At 31.5% G+C, this 25747-nt stretch overlaps 1 protein-coding gene and 1 long non-coding RNA gene across 3 annotated transcripts in view; both read right to left on the bottom strand.

The window, feature by feature from the left end:
* The window catches only part of LOC100867696 (homeobox protein unc-42), a 37495-nt gene extending 36391 nt beyond the window's left edge, over positions 1-1104 (bottom strand). For both annotated transcript variants that reach the window (XR_015293416.1, XM_012488549.3), the window contains exon 1: positions 891-1104. Coding sequence is in view for 1 of the 2 variants with exons in the window: in XM_012488549.3 (XP_012344003.1) it covers positions 891-1104 (214 nt within the window). In the remaining variant the exon portion in view is untranslated. The remainder of the gene's footprint in view (positions 1-890) is intronic.
* Positions 1105-10706: 9602 nt separating this feature from the next.
* Positions 10707-11793, bottom strand: LOC147658644 (uncharacterized). Its single transcript, XR_015293552.1, has 2 exons — positions 11436-11793; positions 10707-10916 (listed from the first exon to the last, which is right to left on the bottom strand). It is a non-coding gene; the product is annotated as an uncharacterized LOC147658644 (long non-coding RNA).
* Positions 11794-25747: the final 13954 nt, after the last annotated feature.

The following is a 25747-nucleotide window of genomic DNA, read 5'->3' as shown; positions in this document are numbered from 1 at the left end:
TTGAATTTCAATTTGGAATTATTTCAAATAACACAAAATAAAGGATGCAAGTAAAACTCTCTATACACACACTCTGATATATCGACTCAAGGGATGGATTTAAGCCAATACGATGTTAAATATCTTGTATACTTTCCAATATTCCAATATCGTGTGAACTGTTGACTCGAACCCATCACTTAGATCAATATCTTCATTGCAGCGTGTTTCAACATCTACAAACCTCTTCGAAAACATGTCAAATAACGTAAAATGATGCAAACTTGTTGGATTTAACTCGATATTAAATATCGCAATATGATACTTCCAGCGTTGAACTATTGACTCGAACCCGTCACTTAACTCAATACCATTGGAACGTGTTTCAGCATCTATAGATTCGATTGATAGCAAATAACGCGAGACGAGCAGGCCGTGTATCTAAAAGCCGCTATACACATCTCGAGACACGTTATGATGCATCGATCGAATGGGCAATGGGTCTGAGCCAATAGTTCACACGATGCTAGAACACTATATCACTATATCACCAGCGTTGGCTGAGCTATTGACATTTCAACATCCGCTAACATAAAATGATACGAGCCGTTGAAACACGTCATGGTTTTAATATCACTTTCGATAGTGAGTGAACCATTGACTCAAACCCATCGCTCAAATTGGTATCTCAATTAGTAACGTATTTAAGATTGTGTCGAATAACATAATAAAATACGATACGAATCGTATACTAAACATGTAATGCACACTCGATTCGAGGGATGGGTTTGAGTCAATATAGTTCACAAACAAGCCTCGTTGAGCTATTGAGTCAACAATTGCAATTTCAGTATACGCAGACCGATCGATAATCGATAAATATAACGAAATATATCGTGAGATATACTCACCAACGGTGGAAGTAGCCCCGACACTGCTCCTTCCTGGCGTGGCGGCTGGTGTCGGCGGGCTAGCCTCGAGGCCTTGGTGCACCCCGTAAAGACTGAAATCTTGCTCGTTCGAACTCGTGCTGCTGCACTTTCTCTTCTCTTGGTTCAAGTGGAAAGTGTCGTTCTCGACGAGGCCGACACCGAGCAAGCCGAGATTCGGCCTTAACTCGTCCATCAGTTTGTTCTGGCCGCAGTTGGCGGCAGCCGCCGCGGAAAAGTTCAACTGCCTGCTGAAAATCGCCGGGAATATGTTGAACTGCTGATGATCGAGGCTGAGGGCGGTCGTCGGCAACGATGAACCGCCGCCACCGCCGCCGCCGACGGAGGTGCCCCCGACGGAACCGACGCCGCCTGCACCGGGACCCCCGGTACCTCCAGACAGGTCGTTAGCCAGGGTGATGCCGGGTTGACCTTGTTGAGGTCTCTCGAACCGGATGATCCTCGCGTTCTTTCACCACCTACCAGGACATGGTGTTCCTCTGAAGAGGAGGAACCGATCTTTTGATTTGTCCTTTCTGATTTCTCGAAACGATCCTCAAGTTTCGATCCTTTCCAATTTGTCCTGTGATCGATGGAAATTTTTCTCAGATCTCCATCAGAATTTTTCTGATTTCTTTTTAATGAGGGGAGTGTTTTCGAAATTTCGAAAAGTGTTTTTCTAAATCTTGTAGAGTAATATAGCGGGATGAAAGAGTCTTTTTCCTTATTTCGATTTTTGTGAAAAATAGTTTCTGGAACGATTATTACAGCGTTTAACTGTGTCGAGAATACGTTGATATTTCCTGGCGACTTCGACGAACGATTTTACGTTTGCTCGAAAGCAAAGGAGCGATTCTCTGCTACTTTACAATTATTAATATGCTTCCATCTTGAATACCATTCCTTCGTAGATATAAAATGTAACTTTGAATTTTACGAACAGTTATCATTACTTGTTTACACACGTGTTCAGAAATGTTCACTTCTTTAACACAATTATCGACGACACTTAATTTCGATTAACCTTGCTGCTTTCTTTCTTTCTTTCTTTCTCTCTCGTTTTCTTTCTTCCCTCTCGATTATCGAAGTTATCCCTCCTTCAATTATCAACAATTATCTCGTTCACAGCCTCTTCTCATCCCCGAACAAGTCGCAAAAATAATCGTAATCCTTGATTATCTTGGAAAATCGTCCAAAAAATGCACTCCGATACAAATTGTCACTCCTTCCAACTCCTTCCTTCCTTCCTTCCTTCCTTCCTTCCTTCCAAACTCTTACTACTCTTGCTACTTGCGACAAATCGACGAGATCACTGTCCTCTTTTTCCGCTTGGTAACATTTCGCAGAGATGTCGCGACAGAGCCCTCGCGATTCTTTTCGATCCCCAGAAATTCGATCGAAATTTTTGCCCGACAGATGCGTTTCTCACGTTTTTAACCAAAAATATTCGTGGAATCCGGAACAACGACGCGGGAACAACGAAAGAGAGAGGGAGAGAGAGAGGGAGAGAGAGAGACAGAGAGAGAGAGAGAAGAAAACCTCCTCGAGCAGAAGGAAGAAGAAAACGCACGTGGTTTGTCGTAGAGCAGGAAGAGGGAATAATAACGGGGAAGCGCGTTGGTCTGGTTAATCGCGAGCGGACGTTACCTCGCTACCGTGGCCCCGATTCGAAATTCAAATCTTATTATCCCGTCGATGCAATTAGGCGCGGGTTAGAAGTGGAAGAGGGCGGGTGAAGGGGGTAGGGTGGGAGGGGGGAGGGGGGCGGGAGGGAAGGAAGGGAGCAGGAGCAAGAGGAGGAGTGTGGCGAGTGGGGCGAGTACGTACGTAGTAAGTGCGGAGACACGTCCTTGAAAATTCGAAATATCGAAATAATTGGCGAGAAATGGCGCGTGCGGGAAGCCCGATCGAGAAGAGCCGCGCGCGGGGGAAGAAAGATTGGCGGGTTGGCCGATAGGAGGACGATAACGCGGAGACGGAGGAGGAAGAAGAAGAAGAAGAAGAAGAAGAAGAAGAAGAAGAAGAAGAAGACAAAGGGCGTAGATAGAAGACGAGGTGGAAGCGACGAGGTCCAGGATGACTCCGCGCGCCCTTCCTTCGGTTGGCAACCGGTCCGGTCCTTGCCACGTAACGCGTTACGTGGAGGAAAAAGCCGAAACGATGGTAGAGAGTCGGCCGTGTTATATAGAGAGGGGCGACCGCTCGCCGTGAGTTCTTGTGGGATTCTGTCCACGAAATGCAGTTATCCCGGTGACTCCGCGGGGGGAAACGCGGAGAACGTTTAGAAGGGGGGTTGCCGGTGGTAGGGGGTTGTTGCCTGTAACCAGCGCCCCCTTCCCGCCCCGCTCGGGCGGCCGGCAGCACGAGGTCCCCCCCCTCGCCTCGTCCTATTGGACGCCGGAACGGATGCGTTGCCCGGGGCGACCGCCAATCCCCTGCCACCTCCGCCTACCCCCACCCATCGGCCCAGCATGGCGGACCCGCCAATAAAAATTCCTGCAGGAAAATAGCCTGCCAGCGATTTTCTTTTCCACCGAACCATCCACCTTTTCCGACCACTCGCACAAACCTCCCCCTCCCCCTTACCCCCGATATGCTCGTCGCCGACCGGGCCCCACCTCCTCGGCCAAGCGTCATCCTTGCTCTCTCTCTCTCCGTCTCGTATGCGCTCGTCTTCTTTTCCTTCTTTCTTTTCCTTCTTCTTCGCTCCTTTCCTTCTTATCATCCCCGCGGCAGATAGCTTTTTTAATCCTTCCCCGTTTTCGGTATTTGATTGTAACGTACACCACCCATACCTGACCTAACCTGCTGTGTATGTACGTACGTATGTATGGATGTGTATGTGCGCCGGTCGAGAAACTGTTCGTTTCACGGCCGCGCGCGTCGTTTGCCTACGAGTTGCTCTCGCAACCGCGAGCTTGTAATAGAACACGGTCTTTTTTTCTAGAGAATTTCTACCCGTTCTTTGTGAAAAAGCTCGTCACAAGCTTTTCTTTCGATGATTTGTAATTCGTTTCTCTCCATATGTTGGAATCTATGCGTCGTCCACGAATCTTCTTCGCGCTCTTATTCTTTGGAATAAGTTTTTCATTCTTTGCTTCTCCGTTAACTCGTTCCATTCGAGTTTAATATCGTGTTTCGGATTAAATATCGAATCAGTTGGTGGTGGTTGTGTTTCGGATTCTTTTTTTGGAAATTTATTGTTATACCAATCTTTCTTTTGTAATTTAATGTAACAACAAGTAGATCAAGTTCATGTAAGAGTATTTTCCACTCGTTTTACAGTAAGATTTGTTAAAATTTGTGGTAAGAAATGGTTATGAGTTTTAACTCAACGTGTATCGAAGGAAAAGCAAATCCTTTTTGTTAAAGGTATTCTACAGTTGAGTTTTTAATCATCGTGTTATACATTTTGTTCCGTCATAATTTTAATAAATTAAGGAAAAAGAAAGAATAAATGATCAAAAAGGAACACTTACGTTTTTTAACAGTAAGTTCTTAACTATCGACGAGATGCAAATGGATATATAATCTAATAATTAATTATCATATCACGGAAGTTTCATATTCTAATCGCTTATTACCTTTATAATTATAATTGTACTTATATCTATTACTGTATAATATACAAACTTATAAGCTTATTAAGATAACGATTAAGTTTTAACGATTGATTGAACAATTTTTAGAACAATGGTTCTTTCAAAATAGAATATAGAGAAAATTTATCTTCGTGAGTCAAGAATGTTCGCCAACTTCTTGCGAGAAATTGTGTGAAATTTCTCGAAATTGACAAAAATGATCGCGAGAAGAGGAGGGATAAGACGAATGACCTAAATACGAGCAACACAGCGTAACGAACTGATTCTTGGTATTGCGACGAAAACGATGACCAAGTTTTTTCCTCAACTTGGAGAAACTTTGAAGACGCTGAAGCTCTTGAAACTTTGCGTTTCTCCTTTATGGCGGCCCTTCCTCTCCGGTTGTGCATGCCTGTTCGAGCCCACCCTCGGGCAACGAAACCCTGTCGCCTCGTTTTCGAAGGCGAACGAGGGTCGAACGAGGAGGGCGTCAAGTAGACGAATCGAAGGGAGTCCCTCTGTGCGGATTCCTCCATGGAAGGAATCCATGGACGACCCCGGACACATCTAAGAACGTGGATCGTTTGATGATCAGGCACGACGAGAATGATGGCGTTTTCGAATTGGAAAATAGATCGATCGAATTTATTTTTACTTTTTTAATTAAGAAGATCAACAAGATTTTCAACCACGAGTTTTGCATGGAAATTATCTTAGAATATTTGTAAATTAATAAATTGAGAAAAGAGAGAATTTTCTTCTCTCCCTTGTGGAAACTTTTATTCTTTTCCTAATTTAAAAATATTAATTAATTAATAAGGAAACGAGGTAATATTATGTAAGGGAATTTTAGAAATAGCAATAATGTTTTTCTTAAATAAATTATTTTACGCTTCAAAAGAAATAACAATTTTATTGTAAATAAAATTGATCGTCAATTTCTGTGTGTGTTTTTTTAAAGTACGGAACAGCCAAATTGCACAAATTTTTTTTAATTGTATGAAGGAACGTAACACTGATATGGAACTATAACGCTAATTGTATCTATCTGTACAAATGTATCTTATAATCCAATATCAATTTTGAATTAAATTTTATTTCCATTGTTCACATCGTTATGAGAAGAGATAATGTACAATTCAGATAATGGAATGTCTGGTTAGTAGAATTGTTCGAATATTAGAATAGTTGAATAATAATCTATTGTACCCTTTATTGTTTAAGCAATTAAAAATATATTTGTGTATTTCTACTTTCTTTATTATTTTACTGGTACTGTATTATTAGATGGGATAAATATGAATATAAAAAAATTGTCGATATTTTAAGCCGTTGTAATTTCGTTGAAAAAAAAAAAAAAGAAAAAGATCGTCACAATAATCAGATTGAATTCGTTTGAAAACGTGAAACTTCCATTTTCAATAGCTTTGAATTGAATTATTTTACTATTTTAACACTTGAAATGTATTTTAATTAGTTAAAGTAATTTTCGATGAAATTCGAAGATTAGAAATAGAGCAACGTTTATTTGGGAGGATATGAGAAATTTGGCAAAAAAAAACCTTTTTTTTTTTTTTTTCAAATTTTGAAATGATGGCAATTAATAATATAAACACGAATAAACGCATTCATATTATGAACCCAGACGATCTGTTTTTAATCAACACATTGTATACAATAATTTCATTATTCACGTATGTTGCACGTTTCAATTTTTTAATAAAAACATTTCGAAATTTATATATATATATATATAAATTGAATATAAAAAAATCAAATTTACTTTTGATTTATTTTAGATGAATCTGAGAATACAAATAAGCCTACAAAGAAATGGATTCTTTTGTGATTGTAATTGATCTGTGTTAATTGATATTTAAGAGTTTCTCGTTAAAATTTGGAAACGCAACACATGTATGTAAATTAAAATTATAATCTCATACAATGAGTTAATCAAAAACAGATTGTATAGAATACAATTTATTCATAGAAGCGTTCATTCGTATTTATGCAAGCTTGATTATTATATAAGTATTGTAATAGATAAATTCTTAAATTTTATATAAATATATATATAAAGTTATTTTTTATGATTCAAGATCAAAAATCAATTTAATATAATTTCAACTATCTGTTATATAAACATAGATCTTTACACAATAAAAATCTTTCAATTGTTGTTCAATTTACACAATCATAATTATTATATGTAACTAATTTAATTGTTACGATTATTATTCAATGTATTTAAAAAAAATTTTTTAAAATCGTAGTATCTAGATTAATTTGTGAAATTTCAATTATTTTTTGAAAACAATTAAATTAAAAAATCAAGAATATATCAGTTAAAACTAAGCGCAAGATATTCAATTCATATTAATTCCAAGGTTATTTAAAGGTGAAATGAAAAAAATTCGTATATATTATTTACAAGACACAACAAACTTTGCATTCTTATTTTTATCTATTGTATCTGTTTATCTTCACAATAGATGCTCGAAAAATAATTATTACTTCGTTTCAATGTATTGTTATCAATGAATAATAAGATATTCTAATTTGTTGGAAGCCTTGTTCAATTTTACGTATTTTAAAATATGTATATCTTGAAAATACAAACGACTAGTTGATTACGTACAAAAATAAATCGAAAAGAAATAATAACATTTTTTTCGTTTAAAGAATCTTCTTTTTCTTTGAAATATTTGAATCAAATTTGAAAAATTTCCAAATGCAAGTGAAATAAGGCTAATTTTTTGTTTATATATATATATATATATACGAATGAATTATTGAGAAAAGGTCAATTCTATGTGTGAAAATAAGTAGAAAATAAAATAGAATAAATTTCTTTTCGTTTAAAAATTAAATGAAATTGGATATAAGCGATAAAATTTTATTCCTAATTTTTTTTTTTTTTTTTTTTTGCTTATAATATATAATTCAATAATTCATTTGCATCTAATTTCACTTGTATTTGAAAAATATTCAAACTTAATTTATTTGAAGACGAGACTTTAAATGGAAAAAATATTGTTACTTTTTTTTCGATTATTATTTATTTTTATTTATCATTGCTACAGCATATCGCTTTGAACCTTATTACATCTTCAGAGACATCCTATATAATAACATATACCTATAGTGTGGAATTTAAAGTATCGTTATAAATAAAAATTACGACGTTAATCTTTTCGTTTATTTTTTTATATTTTAATACGTTCGTACGTTAGAAACAATTAGAAACTCCATTATCCAAATATTCTATTAACCGAATATTCCGTTATACGAATTATGAACTATCTTTCGGATAAAAATAAGGACAAAGGAGGAAGCTTTCACTTCACGAAATTGAAAAAAATCAATAGAAGAATTTCTGAGGGAAAAAATCTATCGCGATAGAATGTATGGAGAATATGACGCACACTGGCTACTTCAAAAAGCTGTAACGAGAAGGATATTGTTAACAATATTTTAAATTCTTTAAATACCGGAACAGTAAAGAGATATGGAATTGAAAATGTATCTTCTCGCTTTGAAACAATTTGAAACAATTTGGAAAAAAGGACTTCGATAGTTGGAATGCAATTCTATTCAATTTTATACATTACTTAAAATTACTTAAATAACTAAAAAATCGTAATTGTGTAGCAAACAAACGTTTATTATTATTTTTCTCAAAATATAGAATAATTTATCTAAAAAAAAGTTTCAAAGAACTTGCTTTGTCCGCTTGTTGTAAATTTAAATAATAAAAATTCTGAATGTATAAAATTTTAATGAATATTTTTTTTTTTTTACTGTACGTATAATACTTTATTGGAGGATGGTATCGATTTTAAAGGCTGAAAGAAAAAGTTGCTATACGAAAATATTGATTGAAACTTATTTATTAAGTTATAAGCAATTTAAGTTCACGTTAGATGAAACGAGACAGAAATAGAGCTCTGAGAGCTCTGTCTTCGTCACACTGTCAAGTTTTACAAATAATGTTTATATGTCAATTTTTTTAATTCTTATTTTCATTACATTGTTTTATTGATATTTTGAAATGAATTAATTCAAAACTTTGTTCACAATAGATATAAATATGTAAGTTAAGAAATTTGTGAAGTTTTTTCATTATTTCAAATTTAACCTGTCGAAAGAAACATCGTAATTAAAATTAAATTGAAAAATATATACATATATTAATAAAATTTATGAAATCAGTAAAAATAATAATTTTTAAACGATTGTTAATAAATTGGTAATGAAATTCTGATTTTAATAGAACTACATCTTCTGTTGTTAAAAAAATTATGAATGATAGAGAGAAATTTTACTTATTTCTTTTCCTTTTTCAACCAACATTTAAGCTCTTCGTTACCTATATTCACATATCTATACATTCAAATTACAATATCCCCGTTAAGTTTATACAGTCGATTTTTTTTAATAAGAATAACTTAATTTTAACAATTTCCTTGCTTTACTTTTGTATCGACGTATAATTAAAAAATTATACAGAACGATCCATCATCTTGCGAATTGTGTTTAACGACCCGCCAACAACATCCAATCCAAAATTAAAAAGTATCACAAGATTTTCTATTTTATTATTATTTCTATAAATTCACACAGAAAAATCTTGTCACCTTTATACACGAATAATATATAATTTTAAACTTTTCAACATACATTACTAAGGATTTTAATTTTAATTTTATATATTAATTTTATATGCAAAATCTCGTTCTTTAAAAATCGGTCGAGCAGAGGAGATAGATGGCCCTCGAAACGAATCGCTTCCTCCCGGCCATGAGAAATACGAACGAACAATTATCAATCGAATGAAAACCTCCTGATGGGGGCAGATTTCTCGGCCCCGAATTGGCCGACTTTTCCCCATTGTCGGGCTGAAATTGCAGCCTTGGAGAACGGGCGGCACGCGCTATATGGGCGTTCTGTTTTCAAAATTCAAAGAGATGAAATTGCCGGCCTTCAACCCGTGACATATACCTTGGTCTTTTGTCACGACGCTTGGCAAAACGCGCCAAGCGTTTATTGACGTCCCGCATTTCAGACGCGCGTGTGGGCGAGCCTTCCTGAAAATTTTCATCATCGGAATTGTAGGCGGTAAAACAAAGCGGGGGGGGAAGAGGAGGAAGTTGCGGGTAAAATATTCAATATAACTATGTAACCGAATTACGTTACGTTGATGCGATACACGGTTCGTGTGCATAACAGCTCTATTAAATAGAGTGAAACGTTATTGCGCCATGAATGGGTGGATTTTTCTTTTTTCCTTTCTTTCTTTCGATATGAAGGAGAGCGCGATATTTCGCGGAGATCGATGGAGGACAGGATTGAGTAAGACTTGGAAGAATAAAATATTTATTATCGGGTGTGCAATTTTAAAAATTAGCATTTTTCAAGAATTATTGGAAAAATTGTTTGTTTTTCTTTTTAAATATCGGACAAAGAGATGAAAATTATGATTGTTCGGATTCTACGTTTTGAGAGAAACACTTGCTTGCTAAGTAAATTTAGGAATTTTACTTGCAATTATAATAGCAATGATATGTATTCGCAGGGAATAAATTAATTCCTTTTTTTAAACGAATCGGTATCGAATCCGATATTCTCGAGCAAAAGTTTCTTACTTTTCAAATTGTCCTTAAATAATGATTCCAATAGATATTTATCCATTTGTTATTGTTTCGATTTTATGATAAAATTTGTCTATATATTTAAACAGAATTGCAATTAAATCGCAATTCTATACTTGTTATACAATCAAAAAAAAAAAATAAAATAAAATAAAAGATGTATATAAATTTGGATGGCGCATAAGTAAGCGGTTTGAATAGCATTTTTAACATTGAACTCCACGTGGATTTCTATGTAACGTCAAACCGCTGTTTGTGCATAGTCGCCGTTTCACCGATTTAATTTACAAGGGGTAGACCGCTTAGATTAGATCGGATCTTACGGATTGGAAAGCCGACTTCACGGTCTACGTGTACCATATGCAGCTTGTACTTCATCAAGGGTGGCCAACTACCCTATTTCATCGATAAGATGCGAAAGCGAAGATTAAATCCGATTATCTTTTCGTGATACTTCTCTCTCCGAGTAAAATTATCGTTCTCTCGTGAAAGATATCGCGGTACGAATTACGAAATACGCGGTGTCCAATAACATTTACTTGAAAGGAGAGAAAAAAAAATCGATACCCATTGTAAACGAATCTTTGTTACATTTGATTTACATGTAATTTTTTTTATCAATTACTATCGTAAATAATGGGTGCAATAAACGATAATCACGATAATATAATGAAAAATGTTCTTATAATATTACGTATACATTCAGGATTGTTGTCTTCAAATCAGGTCAAAAATATACAATTTTTATCCATAATTCCATAATTGAACACTGTGATCTGTAAATATATATATATATAAATAATATATAATAATAACGATATACCCGTAAATAATTTGATTAGAAATATTGTCAATAGTGTTATCTAAATTTATGAAATTTGCTGGTTGATTTTGTTAAAGGTCAATTGTAAATCTTAAATAAAAATAATAATAATAATTTCATAATTGGAATTCTTGAAAAAAATCAAGTTTGAAGACTCATTGTGCTTGCTTTGCATGTATTGTTACACACAATTTGGCTAGTTACTTTAATAATTTATTAGTGAATAAAAAAAATAAAAATAAAAAACTACTCGAGCCATTAACTTAAGTATTAATTTTCAAATAATTTGAGCAATTGTTTAATTCAATTTAAAAAACATTTCTTTACGAATGATTTATTATTACGATTGATTAGAAAATTAATTTCGTAATTTTCTCCGATTCATTTTTGTTTTAAAAATAGAAAAATAAAATTGGGAATATTCTCTCGATGTTAAAATATCTCGTCAATAAATCGTTGATAAAAATCGTACCTTGCTTCGAACGATGATTATTTTTTGTCCATATGGAGGAACCACCCACTCATTTGCCCATATGATGCGTATCTACCTACCTATCGTAAATACACCCATTTTAAAAAGTTCACGTGGCTTGTTGTCGCATCAGAAATGTGCGGATGTTCGTTGCATTCGACTCGCCCGATTTTTAAAAATTAATAATTCCTATCCTTGTCGTCAAATTTATTTACACGTTCTATCTATTTTCACAAATTATTGTATAACACATTAAATCTTAATTGATACAAAAATATTAGACACGCATCGTTAATTTTCTACAAAGCTCATTAAATAAATAAACACAGAATAAATTTGAAGTTAGTTAAAAATAATTGAAAACAGTTGAAAAAAAATACCCTTCACATTTCGTGAAAAAAAATAATATTTTATCTCCAATGTAATCATTTTTCGATTTTTCAATCACGAATGTTAAATTTTTTACCGAAAAAAAATTCGTGGAGAAATTTTTTTTCGCGATAATCAACAATCGTTCCTAAAAAATTTTACAACACGATCGTAACTGACTCTCCCTTATTTTTCAATGGCAAATCATGATCTCGATGCGAGAAATGTTTCGCGTTAAAAAATTCGCCGATATTCATTCGAAGAGAAGCGTAATAATCGAGAAGAAATTCTATACTATTGGTGACAGGGCATCAGGTTTGTTCGCGGCTAGTGTGACAGATTTCGACCACGCCCTGTCGATATGCTGGTGTGCACCCCCTTTTCAGAATGCCCCTGCACCCTCGATCGGTGCATCGAAAATTCACTGGCTTTGATCTACGCGCGCACTACATACCTCTTCTGGGATCGTACGTGTCGTCTCCGTTTAGATGAATGTCTGTCAAAGACGTTCAAACGCGAACTTTCGCTTTCCGTTTCGTTTGATTTGCATTTGAAGTGGCCCAGAAGTAGTGGAAACATCTCTAAATATATATATTTGTTGATTCGGGGTCATCTTCTTCAGAGATATAGACGGAAATTAATAAAGGAAAAAAAAAAAAAAAAATATTGATGCATTTATAAAATTTAATTACTTTATTTTTTCCTATTCTTTTTTTTTCCTTTTCGTAAATCTAAAAAATCTAAACAAAACGATCGTATTATCATGATCGTATTATGATTTATTATTATGGTGTGAATGAAACAACGAATTGAATAAAATATTTGGTAAGATATTTAATAGATAGAGACTGTATTATGTAAATTTTCAGGATAATTTCCCAACTAATTATCAATCAATTCGATCGTACGTATTCTTTTCTCACTTTGCGATATTAAATATTTTCAAAATATTCGAAAGATCAGCACTTTTATTATTATATTCCACGTACTGTACTTGTTCTTCTCGGCAACGATAAATAAAATCGATTCTTCCTAAACCTCTATAAAATTCGTGAAAACTTTCTAAATTTTAAAAGGAAATTCTCTAAAAGGAAAATGTAAAATTTCGACATATCCTTGAAAGATAAAAAAGAAACGCTAAACGCTTATTTTTATTAAGTGATAAACTAAGTGAATTTCTTATATGCAAATAAACAATCGATTCAACGATTTTCTATACCGAACTCAAGCGTTCTTTATTTATATGCAGATGAGTGATATAATTGAACCGAAAATTAAAACGATACTTTAAACGAACGCTTTTTCTTCTTTTTTCTTCTTCTTTTCTTTTCTTTTTCTTTTTTTTTTTTTCTTTTCAAAAGATGGGCGTGTTTTAGGTTCTATCCTCATAATTGGCCTATTCAAATTGTGAGCAATATTTTGACGCGGTTTTATCGGTGACACGTGCAGCGAACAAATTAGCAAGCACGTGCCGCTTAACTCTCTCTCTTTCTTCTCTCTCTCTCTCTCTCTCTCCCTCTTCTGACTTTTCGATAATAGACAGACTTTTGTTCAATTTAAACGTTCCCTTATGTGTTAAAATGCCACACTTACCATTGCCAAAGGTATAATCAGTATATTATTGAGATATTTTGGTTCCTTTTGGCCAACATAAAATATCGTCCAATCAAGAATATTGAGTGTAAAAAAAAAAAAAAAAAAAAAAAGAAAGGAACATAATAATTCTAAATTGTGCGTTAGATAGACTCGTATTGAATATTGTCAATTTCGTAAGAAATATTAGACAAGAGATTGATTGGTAGACAATTCAGTGATAATTTTTATTGTGTAAATAAATATTTAATTCTGATTTGAAATTGTGGCATATGAGATTGGTTTTATCCAATGTTATTTGAAAACATTACTATTAAAAAAGTGTAGTTAAAAAAGTTTCGGTTTTGAAAATGTTTTCGAAAATTTCCATTGTTATACAAATGTAGAAATAAATCTATTTCTTTTTTTGCATTTTTTTGGTTTACAAATTCTTTTTCGCTCAAAAATATCTATATCTAACATTATACTACAAATCTACAAATAATTATCTAATTATGATAATTCTAAATTGAGATACATTTATATATATATATATTGAATATTATAAAATTAATTGTAGCAAATATTATTGTTAAAAAGGGAGATAATCAAAATTAAGTGTAAAGTTTATTTAAAAAAGATAAATTTACTCATAGAAATGATGCTTTACGATTTGAAATAAAAACAACACAAATGAGAATTTTCTATATCGTTAAAGAATTTCTACTTGCATCTAATCGACCGGATAAAAGAAAAATTTTTCTAAATCGGCAAGATCCATCTGTATATTAAATCTATCGGTGATTTAAACATTCATATTCCTTACTGAAGTCGTTCTAAGCACAATCCAGACACACATCATAATACAAAGATTCGACAAGAGGGAAAAGCTCGATTAATCGAATAGAATTGGTTCCCTGATATTTGCGCGATTCGTTATCGGGGGAAACAAAGGTTGGACCTGGCGTGCGTCGAAGCAGAATCAACAAACAAGCGTCTTCTCCTCCTCTCCCCCACTTCACCGTTCTAAAGTCATTTCGCCGAAAAACACGACGAAGAAGCACGAAGAAATTCGATAAAAACGTAGAAGCGTATTTCGAAAAAGAGAGAGAGAGAGAGATCCTCGAAGAGAGACAAGAGGAAGAAGAATTTTCTTTCAAAAGGAAGAACGAGGAGGAGCAACTCTCGATTCGATCTCTCGATCCTCGAGGAACGGTTCCTTAGTCTTCTTACTCCTTCGACTCTCCTCCCCCATCATCATTCTCCTCCGCCTTCGATTCCCCCGCCCCTCCTCCTCCTCCTCCTCTTTTCTTTCCTTTTTTCCTCGCTCGCGTGTTTTGCCAAGAGCCCTCACGGGCGGAAGCGTCACGTACAGCTCTGAAACAAAAACGTAGCGACGTCAAATGCGATTACGAGAGCTGCGAGAGCGGCTCCAGAACGCGGATGCTGTGCCGTTGGAGGTTAGGCGCTCCAGAACGCGGGGGGAGGGAGGGGGGGAGGGGGAGGAGGGGGAGGAAGGGTGGAGTAGGGTGGAAAGGGTGGACCAGGAGAACCGAGGGACGCCGGAACGATACTGGAAAGAGAGGAGTTTCACTCAGGGCTGAATCTATATATATATATATATATTGGGTTGGAGGAGGAGGCACATAGAGAGAGAGAGAATTATTTCCTTAACTTTTTGCTTTTGGAAAATCGTTTCCAAATAGGTCGTTTCCAACCGCCATTGCATTTTTGGGATACACGATTTTGGTTGGGACAGGTTGGTGGCGGGTTAAATTCGAGGAGGGAGGAAATATGATGGCGAATAAATGGGGAAGATAGGAGATGGGATAAGTGTTTCAAGTGTTGAGGATATTAAATATATATATAGGGATACAAAGTATTTAGAGTTTTTTTGATTAAATGTAATGGCAAAGCTTGAAATTAGATGATAGAATTTGAATTATTTTCCCGATTGTTATAGATGTGAAGAATAAAAATATCAATTAGTAATGATTGCAATTTCAAGTTGAAGTTTTGTTGTGCTGCGATCAGATATTTCGAGATTATCCTCGTGAAATTGTAGCGTTCTTATCTTTCTTTGCATTATGAAGGAAAATTTTTCTTTCTAGGATCTAATGCCTTGATACTCGCAATAAGAGTTTATAAAGTATTCGAATCGAAGAGATCGAGATCAATAATGAGGGAGCGGTTCCTCTTTTGAAAAGAACAGTAAAAGGAATTTGAAAAAAAAAAAAAAAAATACATTGCTTAATGTTTTACAAGGTTGATAAGATAAACGATAAGATTAATTAAGTTGAAACTCGTATATTTACGAAACATTTCAACCATTTCTGATATCATTTTCTGGAATTATGATTAGATCCACGGTAGATATACTGCCTTGCAAATTTGCCCCAATATTTGAAACTGTTTAATACAATTTTAAACTATTACTTTCCACATTGAATCGATAAAAGTTAGGCCATTATTGAATAACGCACAAAACACCTAATTACTTATTATTCTCATACAACAGCGATCCGATAATAAATTTTTTCTTTTCAATTGTGCAATTTTTACTTATACGTTTAAAATGAAGAGAAGGGAACGATTTAACTTCGCCGTTGATCGCATTCGTTACGATTTTACAATGAAACGCAATATTAATCAATTTTTCCATATAAATCAATTTATAAGGAAAGGGAGAGAATCCCAATTATTCGTACACGTACTTATAATTGTGAAATGTGAATGTTTATGCAAATATGAAATTTTTATGAATATAAATAGGGAAATGATTAACTTAAATATTAATTATGATTTCACAAATTCATAAAATTATTCAAAAAAAAAATAAATAAATGATTAAATGTAGCACATTCAATTGGGTGAATACAACTTGAATATTACTTCAAATCAATAACTTAAAATTCACCATAACGTATAAAACTTTCGAAAGAAATTGCGTTAAAGAAAAATAACAATTTTCCATCGATGTAAAAAATTATAAAAAATAAACGAAACAGTTAATTAAATCATCCAATTCTTGCTTTTCGATAGACAAGATGTGTAATCAAATTCGTTGAATCACGCTTATTTCAAAATGATATTCATCATAGCGTTCAAATATATATTTGAAATATATATTATATTACTATATTTTCTTATATTTACTTATAAAATTTCAGGAAGATTTATACTTTTCATTAATATCCATCTTACCTTTAATTTCTCAAAAACGCATAATAATATTTCCCGAAGGTTCATTAAAACCTCTTTGCAAAATAAACCAGCCATAATATCATCAGTTATCGATTAGATCACAAATTGCTCTCTTTTATGGTCACACGATTCACAAAAAAAAAAAAAAAGAAAAAAAAAATCTCGAATATTTTTTAAATAGAAAATAGGTATTCCTACAGACAGAGCATTCCTGCCTGCTTCTCTTCAAATATCAATCTATTGAATACATTCCATACACATGTACTTTTAAATTTTTATACGAGCATATAATCATGCATATAGTCCACAATCTTGCTTACCTACTTAATTTTGTCCACGCGTGATTAAAACCCGCGTTTAAATTCTCTTCTCGCGCGAAAAACGCACGATACATCGGATTGTGGAAACAGAGTTTTGCCCGCTTTCCATCGAGTCGTCGTGTGGATGGAGAGCGGCCGATATGCCGAAGAATCTGTGTAGCAGGGTTGGGGGGGGGGAGGGGGGGAGGATAGATGGGCCAGGGTTCCGAAACTACGGCATCCAGGTCTGGATTTGGTGGAGGGGTGAGGGCTCGATAGGGAAGGTGGACGCTTATCAGGGGTGGAGAATTGTCGTGGAGGCGGGGGTGGTTGAGTTGACTCTGCGAGGGCTTGGAGCAATGGCTCGGCCCGAATGTGTGCCTCCGCGTGTCTGTGCCTTGGCTGCCTGCGTGAGTATTACGTGCGTGCGTGCGTGCGTGAGCGAAAAATCGATTGGTTCGTTCGAAGCGGCGAGCCGTGGACAGCTATGATTCCCTAGGCTTGTAAATGGAATAGTCGTCGTAGAGACGAGACGAACATTCGAACCGATTTTCCGTGTTATTTGGTCGGAGAAATGTAATGGAAATATATTTGTACGGGGAAAAAGTTGAAAAAACACCAAACTGAGTTTCGTTGTTCTTTTTTTTTTTTTTTTCTCTACGAATTTTACTCCAATTTCGAATATTCGAAAGGAAAGTTTATCGATGTTGCTTATCGATGTTATCTTCTTATGTTAGTTCGTCAATCTATTCGTCCCGGAGGATGAGAAATAAATATACGGGGTGTCTCGCTTGATTTTGACGATATTATTATTATTATTATTATTATAATTCATAGGGGAAAATGTTTTTCATAGGGATAAAAGTTGTGACGCTTGTGAAGAAAATATTATTCATGTTAAATTCTTTCGCGATTTAATTTTTTTTTTTTTTTTTTTTGGATGGAATCACGATGCAGCTCGACATTTTTCGTAGGAAAAAGTATTGATATACGTTGCTTAAAATTAATTCAATTTAACGGTATATTTCAATTTGAATTTTGTGAAATTTATTGCACGAAGGATAAGGAAAGTATGAGCAGAACGAATGTCACTTTTATCCATTCCTTTCGTACGATAAATTTTTACAAAATTCAAGTTAAAATATATAAATATCGTTAATTCACACGTAAACTAATTAGATTTATATAAATTGATACTTTTTTTATGATGATTATTGAATTCCATCGATTAATGTATTACGAAAAAATATATAATTCCATTTAAAAAAAATAAAATTGATTTTCATACGACCTTTACGTATCCACTCATGGAAAAACTAATAATAATCGAAATAGATATTCTTTTCTTAATAATAATAGTAAGAAAATCAAGATGCCAAATCGAATAAGAGAAGAATTTATCTTTAATTTTATAGATTTAACAAAGGGAAAAAAAAATTGTTATAAAAATTATTTTTCAAATGAAAGCAAAAGTTTTAAAGTTTTAACTTTTTCTTTAATACATTTTTGAATGTTTTAATTTTTATTTTTATTACATCATCGATTTACATTATATTATAAGTTTAGTGATATTTCAAAATGAAAGTGTTAAAATTAATTATGATAATTAGTGTAAATAAACAAATTTAAGAATTCTTGTGAAATAATTATATTCAAATTCAATCTAAATTTTTTTATTTAAAATTATTATTTTTATTTAATAAAAAATCCTATAAGAATTAAATTACTGTGAATTTATAAACAAAAATTTATTAAATTAATAATGAAAGTAATAATTTTTCAATGATTTTCAGCGTCTTAAAAAATTGTTCATTCATATTCAGATTTTAACCGCTTGAAAAAGGCAACTTTTGTTCGCTATTAAAAGTCATGAATATCAAAAAAAAAAAAAAAAATTTCATTTCATCCTTGCGTAAATAAGAATAAAAAAAAATTTTATAAGAGTACAAGAATATTTTTTGCGGAATTTTAATGAAAGCGTTTATCAATATGAGAAGAAAAATTTATTGTTTGTGTTCAATGGATATAAATATTAAAAGAATTAAATGATTGTCACTTTTTTTACCAGTTTAATTTATATGAATTAAGAATGTTTAAATTAATACAACAAATGATTAAGACGAATAATCATCTATAACACGTAATATTTTTCACATCGTCCACAAATAATAAATAATAAAAAAGAAAAAAGTGCGTATTTATAATATAACAACATAATATTTGATTGTAAGAAACGAACAAGACTTAATATATTATCCCTTATTTTAATTTCGCAAAAACTCGTTACTTTACTTTGCCCAAAGAAAGCAAAGAATAGAAAATTATTTATGATTATTAAAATATTAAAATTTTATCAATAATAATCGCTATAATTTTTGCAATATAAAATTAATTAAAAAAGGATGTTTGCAATTTCTTCTGGAACGAGTATATAAATCTGGTATCGGAAAATCTGGGTATTAAAAATTCGATGGACGCGAAAGCGAGTTATTTTTAAGACACCCGTTAGAATTAATGTTTCAACGTTGGCGACGGGGTGATGGTCGCCAAGCCTCCATTAAAAAGTTGTTAAACGCAGCCTGACGGCGCCCCGCGGCAAATTGGAACCCCATCATAAGTCTTCCTTGTATATAATATACATGGCTGTTAGAGCAAGCCATCTACAAGATAGCGATATCAAAGTAATTAAGTATTCGATGAAGATATTTTGATCGAAACTTATGGATGAAACTGATATCAATCAACGGTTGCTTGTGTATACGAGCATATAAAACAGTTTGATTTTTAGCGTGATATTTAAAATGGCAATTAGGTTTTGATAAAGGTATTTAATTTGTAATCGATAAAATTATTTGTGATAAATAAATAAATATTGTTTGTTAAAATATATTTCTAATAGATAGGTATATTTTTGATATCAATATATATGTGTATATACATATTACATTGATATAATAATTATGAAATATGAGATCCTATGCAATTTTTAAACAATAATTATTGTACATCAAATTATTGTATACTTGGGAGAAATAGAATTATTGTTTTATAAAAACTGTGAATTGATAAAATCCAACAAACAACAAGCAAGAGATAAAGAAAGCATGAACAAAAGCATATTGCTTTGCACTTTTTTTTTTTCCTAAAATTTTACAAATTTTACAAATTCGAGTTAAAATATATCTTTTAAAACAATAATTTTTTATTAAAAATGACTTAGTAATAGTTTTTAGAGAATAATAATCTCTAAAATGAGATTAATTCATTAAAAAATATTATGATTCTATTTAAAAAAACATATTTGATCTTCGTATGTTCTCTAAACGTTATTATATTTCATTATATTCCTCTTTAAATTTTTATATGAAATATTTTTTCATAAGACAAATAATTTAAAAATTATTTTAATTAGTCTTGTTACGAAATTCACCCTACGTTTGAGTGATTCAATTATAAATTTATAATCAACCACAAAATTCTTCATACATCTTCGAATTCGACTAATTGATTCTGTTTTATATTGTAAATATATATAGAAAATAATGAATCATGTACAAAATGATACGAAAGAAATGATAAGAGTTGAGCTCAAAAATCAAAGAGATTTTTCGTCGAAAAACCAGTTTCAAATTTTCTTATAAGATAGTGTACAAAGACTTTTATGATTAACAATTATACCTCTTAAATTTTATCCCGTAAAATCTTCCCGTGAAACTTCATTTGTTTTATTACCAAACTTGTAATTATACTTACGTAAAGTTAGGTTAGGTTACGTCTTAGGTCACGAAAACTTTTGTGACTGACCGTACCTCTTAAATTTAACCTTGTAAAATTTACTTGTGAAACTTCATTTGTTTTATTATGCCAAAACTTATTATTATATAGGTTAGGTTAGGTTAGGCACAATTAATTTAATTTGCGATTTGGAAAATTTCATAATATTAATTCAACGGAATAAAATAAGTAGAAAATCCTTTCCTTTCTCTCTCTCTCTCTCTTTTTTTTAACAGTTTAAAGTTTAAGGGACACGATAAATTTGTTTGACATTTTCCTTCCATATCTCTCGGCCTTCCCTACGACTACTTTTTTGAGAAAAAGCTCTCGAACAAATTCAACGTTTTCTACGTAACGCTGACTAGAAACTCTTGGCCGAAGCAACGAGAGGTTGAAAATAAGAGAAAAGCGCGCCGTAAAAAGCATCGGAGTGGTAGGGGTTCCAGAGAGAGGATGGTTTAAAAGTACGTGGAATGGAAAAGGTGTGTAAAGGACGTACACGAGTACTGCTGTAAAATATGAAGCTACGTAGATAAGAGCGTATCGAAATCGGTTTGTTGCTTTAACGAAAGAAGAAAAAATGGAAGAGATCGATCGATTGTCTCCTATTATACAAATTTCGAATACTAACGAAAGGATACACTTAACATTAATCGGAGATTATTGATGGAACATAAGATTATATTGGTTTAGAGATATGGCGTCGTAAAAGAAGAAAAATTCTGTAATTGTAGAGATATATGTAATATTCGATATTTTCAATACGAAATTTTAAAAAAAGAAAAAGGATGTTTCTTAATTTCGCGTTGATATTTTTTATTTTTTATTTAGAAGTTTGTTGTTTATACTTTTTTTAACATGTTTATATTTTTAATGTTATTAAATAATCTGTCTGTTTCGAAAAAGTTGTTTTATAAAATTTGAAAACTTCTGCTGCTTTGAAAATATTTCATAATTTCACGTTTCTAATTTATATCTAAAATGATATATTTTACAAGAGAAAATATTCATGCTCTTAAATCTCACTTTTCAGAATTATGTTCAATATATTCATATTCTAAGTACTGGCAATATTTTTGACGAATGATAAATTATACTTTGACATTTTATCTTTTTTAATAGACTTATTCTATTATTGTGTATTATCTATTTTAAAGTGAATTTTAAAATTCGATTTTCCTACAAATTGAAATGACGTCGATAATTTCAAATCAATGTGGATAAATCTATGTGGATATTATTTACTTTTATAAACCGTATAAGTTGCAAAAGATATTTATTGAAGTTTATAGTTTTCTGAAACGTTTAATACATTTTAAAATATCGCGTTAAATTTCGAATTATTTATAATTTGTCTCAATATCTTATCTATGAAAGTAAAATATTATAATATCCAAACTGTTATTTTAATGATTTTTTTAAAAAATAGAAGAATATATTTTTCAAGATTTCAAGATTTTTTTCAAATAGATTTTTATCTTCAAGATATTATAATTAAAATTATAATTCAATAATTTGAGAGTTATTATTATTTGAATTTAAATTTTATAAAATTTGACACATCATTTGATATTTCGCATTAATAGTGTTCACAATTCAAAAATTTCAAGTTTGCTATTTTTATCATTTTTAAAATCAAAAACCACAATAATTAAGTAATAATTATATATAATAATTAATAAGACCGTATTTAATATTTTTAAAAATTTTTAATTTTCTTTCTTATAAATTTTATATTTTTTAAAATTATATTACTATTAATATTAAGCAAGATATTTTAAAAACAAAGAGAGCATAAACAAAAAAAATATTGATTTTGCATCCTGTTCTTTCATAAATTTTACAATAATAAAATTTTAAAACAATATTAAATAATTAAATTTTATAAAAAGTAAATAAGCAAAGTTAAAATATTTCTTTAAAATTTAAATGATTTTTTTTAAAGATTTTGAATAAGTGACTTTATGTTATACACACTTTTATACAACATAAAAAAACTAATGTAATTATATTAAAAAAAGAAAAAACAAACTCCATCAATTCATGCATTTAAAAAGATATAATTGTAGAATAAGTTAGAATAAAATAAAATCAATCTCTGAATATATATCTTCTATGGTTCGAGATTTAAATTCGTTGATATTAGAACAAAGTAAAGTAAAGAAAAAAGTAAATCTCTTTACAGAAAAAATAAAGATTTCTGTGTGATATTTCATTGCAGTGTAACGAAAATGAAGAGAGACAAGAATTCGAAAATATGTCGTATATGGATGGAGTTGAATTACATCAAATGAAATACAAAACATGAACTAGGGAATCAATGATTTATTCAAAATGAAAAATTGAATAAATTGTATAATATAACATGAATCTCGGGATCAAGATTTAATTATAATTGTCATTATTACTTTAACTATCAATTAGAATAATTACAATCGAGCACTGAATCTGTGATAAAATAATGTTTATTTTCCTACAGTAAAAACAATTCAAGTTTTTTTTTATATTAAATAAATGTGTATGTTGAGATGAGGCTTTTTTAATATCTAAGAAATTAGGAGCGAATGATATCGTTATGATAAATGTTAAATAATGATATTTGCATAAAATTAATAACTTTAATATTTCTGATTTACAGAAATTTGCAGAAGAATAAAAATAATAAAATCAATTTTCAAAAGTTTTTCAGCGAGTATTCAATCATAAATTGAAATCACAATTAAAGTATGATGAAAATTTTAAAGGAAATCATTTAATTTATTCATTTCAATTTTATAATTTTCAAATTTGTAATTTTATGCTTATAAATATTCCAAGAATATGAAAATATGACATGAAATTTTAGATTCAATATTACTAATTTGAAGTACTAATTTGAAGATAAAGATAATTTGAAATATTTCCAAGAATATTACTCAGATCAATAAACGACGAGAAGATATCGAATAATTTACAAAATAATTAGCTATATTTAATTTTTAAAAGACACTTGATTGATTATTGTTGCAACGAAGAGTGAATTTTATAGAGATATTAAGACTGGAAATCAATATTTGTTTAATGTTACAACTCCTATATATTGCGTTTTTATATTTGACGAAGTTACAAGAGATTTAATAAGAAGGAATAATTTTAACAATCATTTTTTTTTCTATTTTGTAAAATACACTTTGAAATAATCCGAATTACCTTCACCTCGACGTGAATCCTTATTTTTTCAATCAAACCAAACTTCCAAATACTTTGCTCTTTTTAATTTCCCAACTTTTGCATAACAATGCTTTTCCTCCAAACAAAATGCTATTCAACAAACACGCTGCGTTCCCTCTAAAGCAAGAAAAATTTCAAATTTTTTTAGGATCACAAAACTTTTCAACAAATACAATTACTGCAATTATCTTTTTCTTCCCTCCCTATTTTTCCATCCTTTACGATCCTCCTCGTAACGAAAACGAATTTTTCAATACACGTGGGTCGAACGAACCTTTGCCTCTCGAACGAAACTTTGCCAAACCGCAAGAAGATTAACACGCTTTAACCCCACAGTTACTTATCCCCCGACTAGGTGATTATAAACGTCGTCCGTGTTAACTTTGCCGGAGATTGGTGGTTATCCTTCGAAAGATTATTTTGAGACCCGGCGGTTTTCGCCGTGTGCGACGAGAGGTCGCCGTTTAAGGGGGAGGGATGGGAAAAAAAAAAAAAAAAAAAAACGGGAGGAGCCGCGACAAGTCGAGAAACCGCGATGCGGCATTACCAATTCTTTTCGCCTGGCACGCATCCCTCCTTTCACGCACGCACGTACGCCAGGTGGATGGGGGTCAGCTTTCAGGATAACGCGGTTAAGAAAATATTTTCTAAATAATTTTGCACTTAGCTCGATGCAAGACCTCGAAGAAGTGAGTCGGGGCGAAAAAGGGGAAAAAGGGAAAAAAGATCGGAGGGTGAACGTTTATGGAATACTTTGCGATACCCGTCTCCATCCACCTCTTACGTGCATTTACGAAATGAGAGTGTAAACGTGCCACGTGGAAACAAATAGCGTTCTTGCGTTTGAAATTCATGTTTCGATTTATTACGAAATGGACAATGGATTTCGGCAAATTGTTAAAAAATAAGTGGTCGAATTTAATATAACTGTTGAACGTTGTTCGTTATGTTTAAAGCTGGATGGATGGAGAATTGAATATTAATTATTATTATAGAAGGAAATAATAATATCGGAAATGTATACAAAAGTCATTGCTTATGTTCTTTATTCCGTAATTTTTTTTTCTTTTTTGGAAACGAAAAAATTATTTCTTATATCACGATATAATTAATATAAAAATAATGATGATATTATTACGATATAATGTAATAGGTAAAGAATTTTTATGAAAAAGGATTCTTTATTTTTTAATTTTGTAACATTTAACATATGAAATAAAAAAGATCTGATGTAATATACGTGTATGTATTAGAGGTAGGTAAAACTTTTTAAAAAGTTTCGACGTTTCTATAAACTTTCCTGTTAAATTGTGATACTTAATTTAATATAAGCAATTTATAAAAATGACGAATTTATTTTTACTTAAATATAATAATGAGAATTACGTTTAAACTTTCTAAAGATTTCTTTTAATTAACATGATTTCGCCATCAAGTTAATTTAGTTATAAATCAATCCATAAATTTATTTGAAAAATAAAAGATAAATATTTAATTTTTTATAAGATAGAAAAATTGAGATATTAATTATTGATTAATTACGAATCCAAATCTTGAGTTTAAAGAATTTCAATAATCAAAATTTGATATATATATTTTAATTCGTGATTTTAATCATTAATCATGTGTTAAGATTTGGGAATAATAATTAATCGTAAAAAATTACAAATACATATTCAAGCCAATAAACGTCAAATTCAATAATAATGTAAGAGAAAATTTTTAAAAAATAATTCTAATTTATAGAGTCATTCATAAAGCGTGTATGTAAAACTAAAAATATAAAAAAATAATAAAACTTCATGATATTAAATTTTTGAAGATTCGATAATTCATTAAATTTGATTTTCAATTACTGAATGATGAGTATATAAATGAAGAATA

Source organism: Apis florea, unplaced genomic scaffold, assembly GCF_048593485.1.
Source record: "Apis florea isolate Af1SG1 unplaced genomic scaffold, ASM4859348v1 contig_1794_pilon, whole genome shotgun sequence".
NCBI lineage: Eukaryota > Metazoa > Arthropoda > Insecta > Hymenoptera > Apidae > Apis > Apis florea.
The sequence above is the reverse complement of the archived record's forward strand: the minus strand, read 5'-3'. Positions and strand labels throughout refer to the sequence as shown.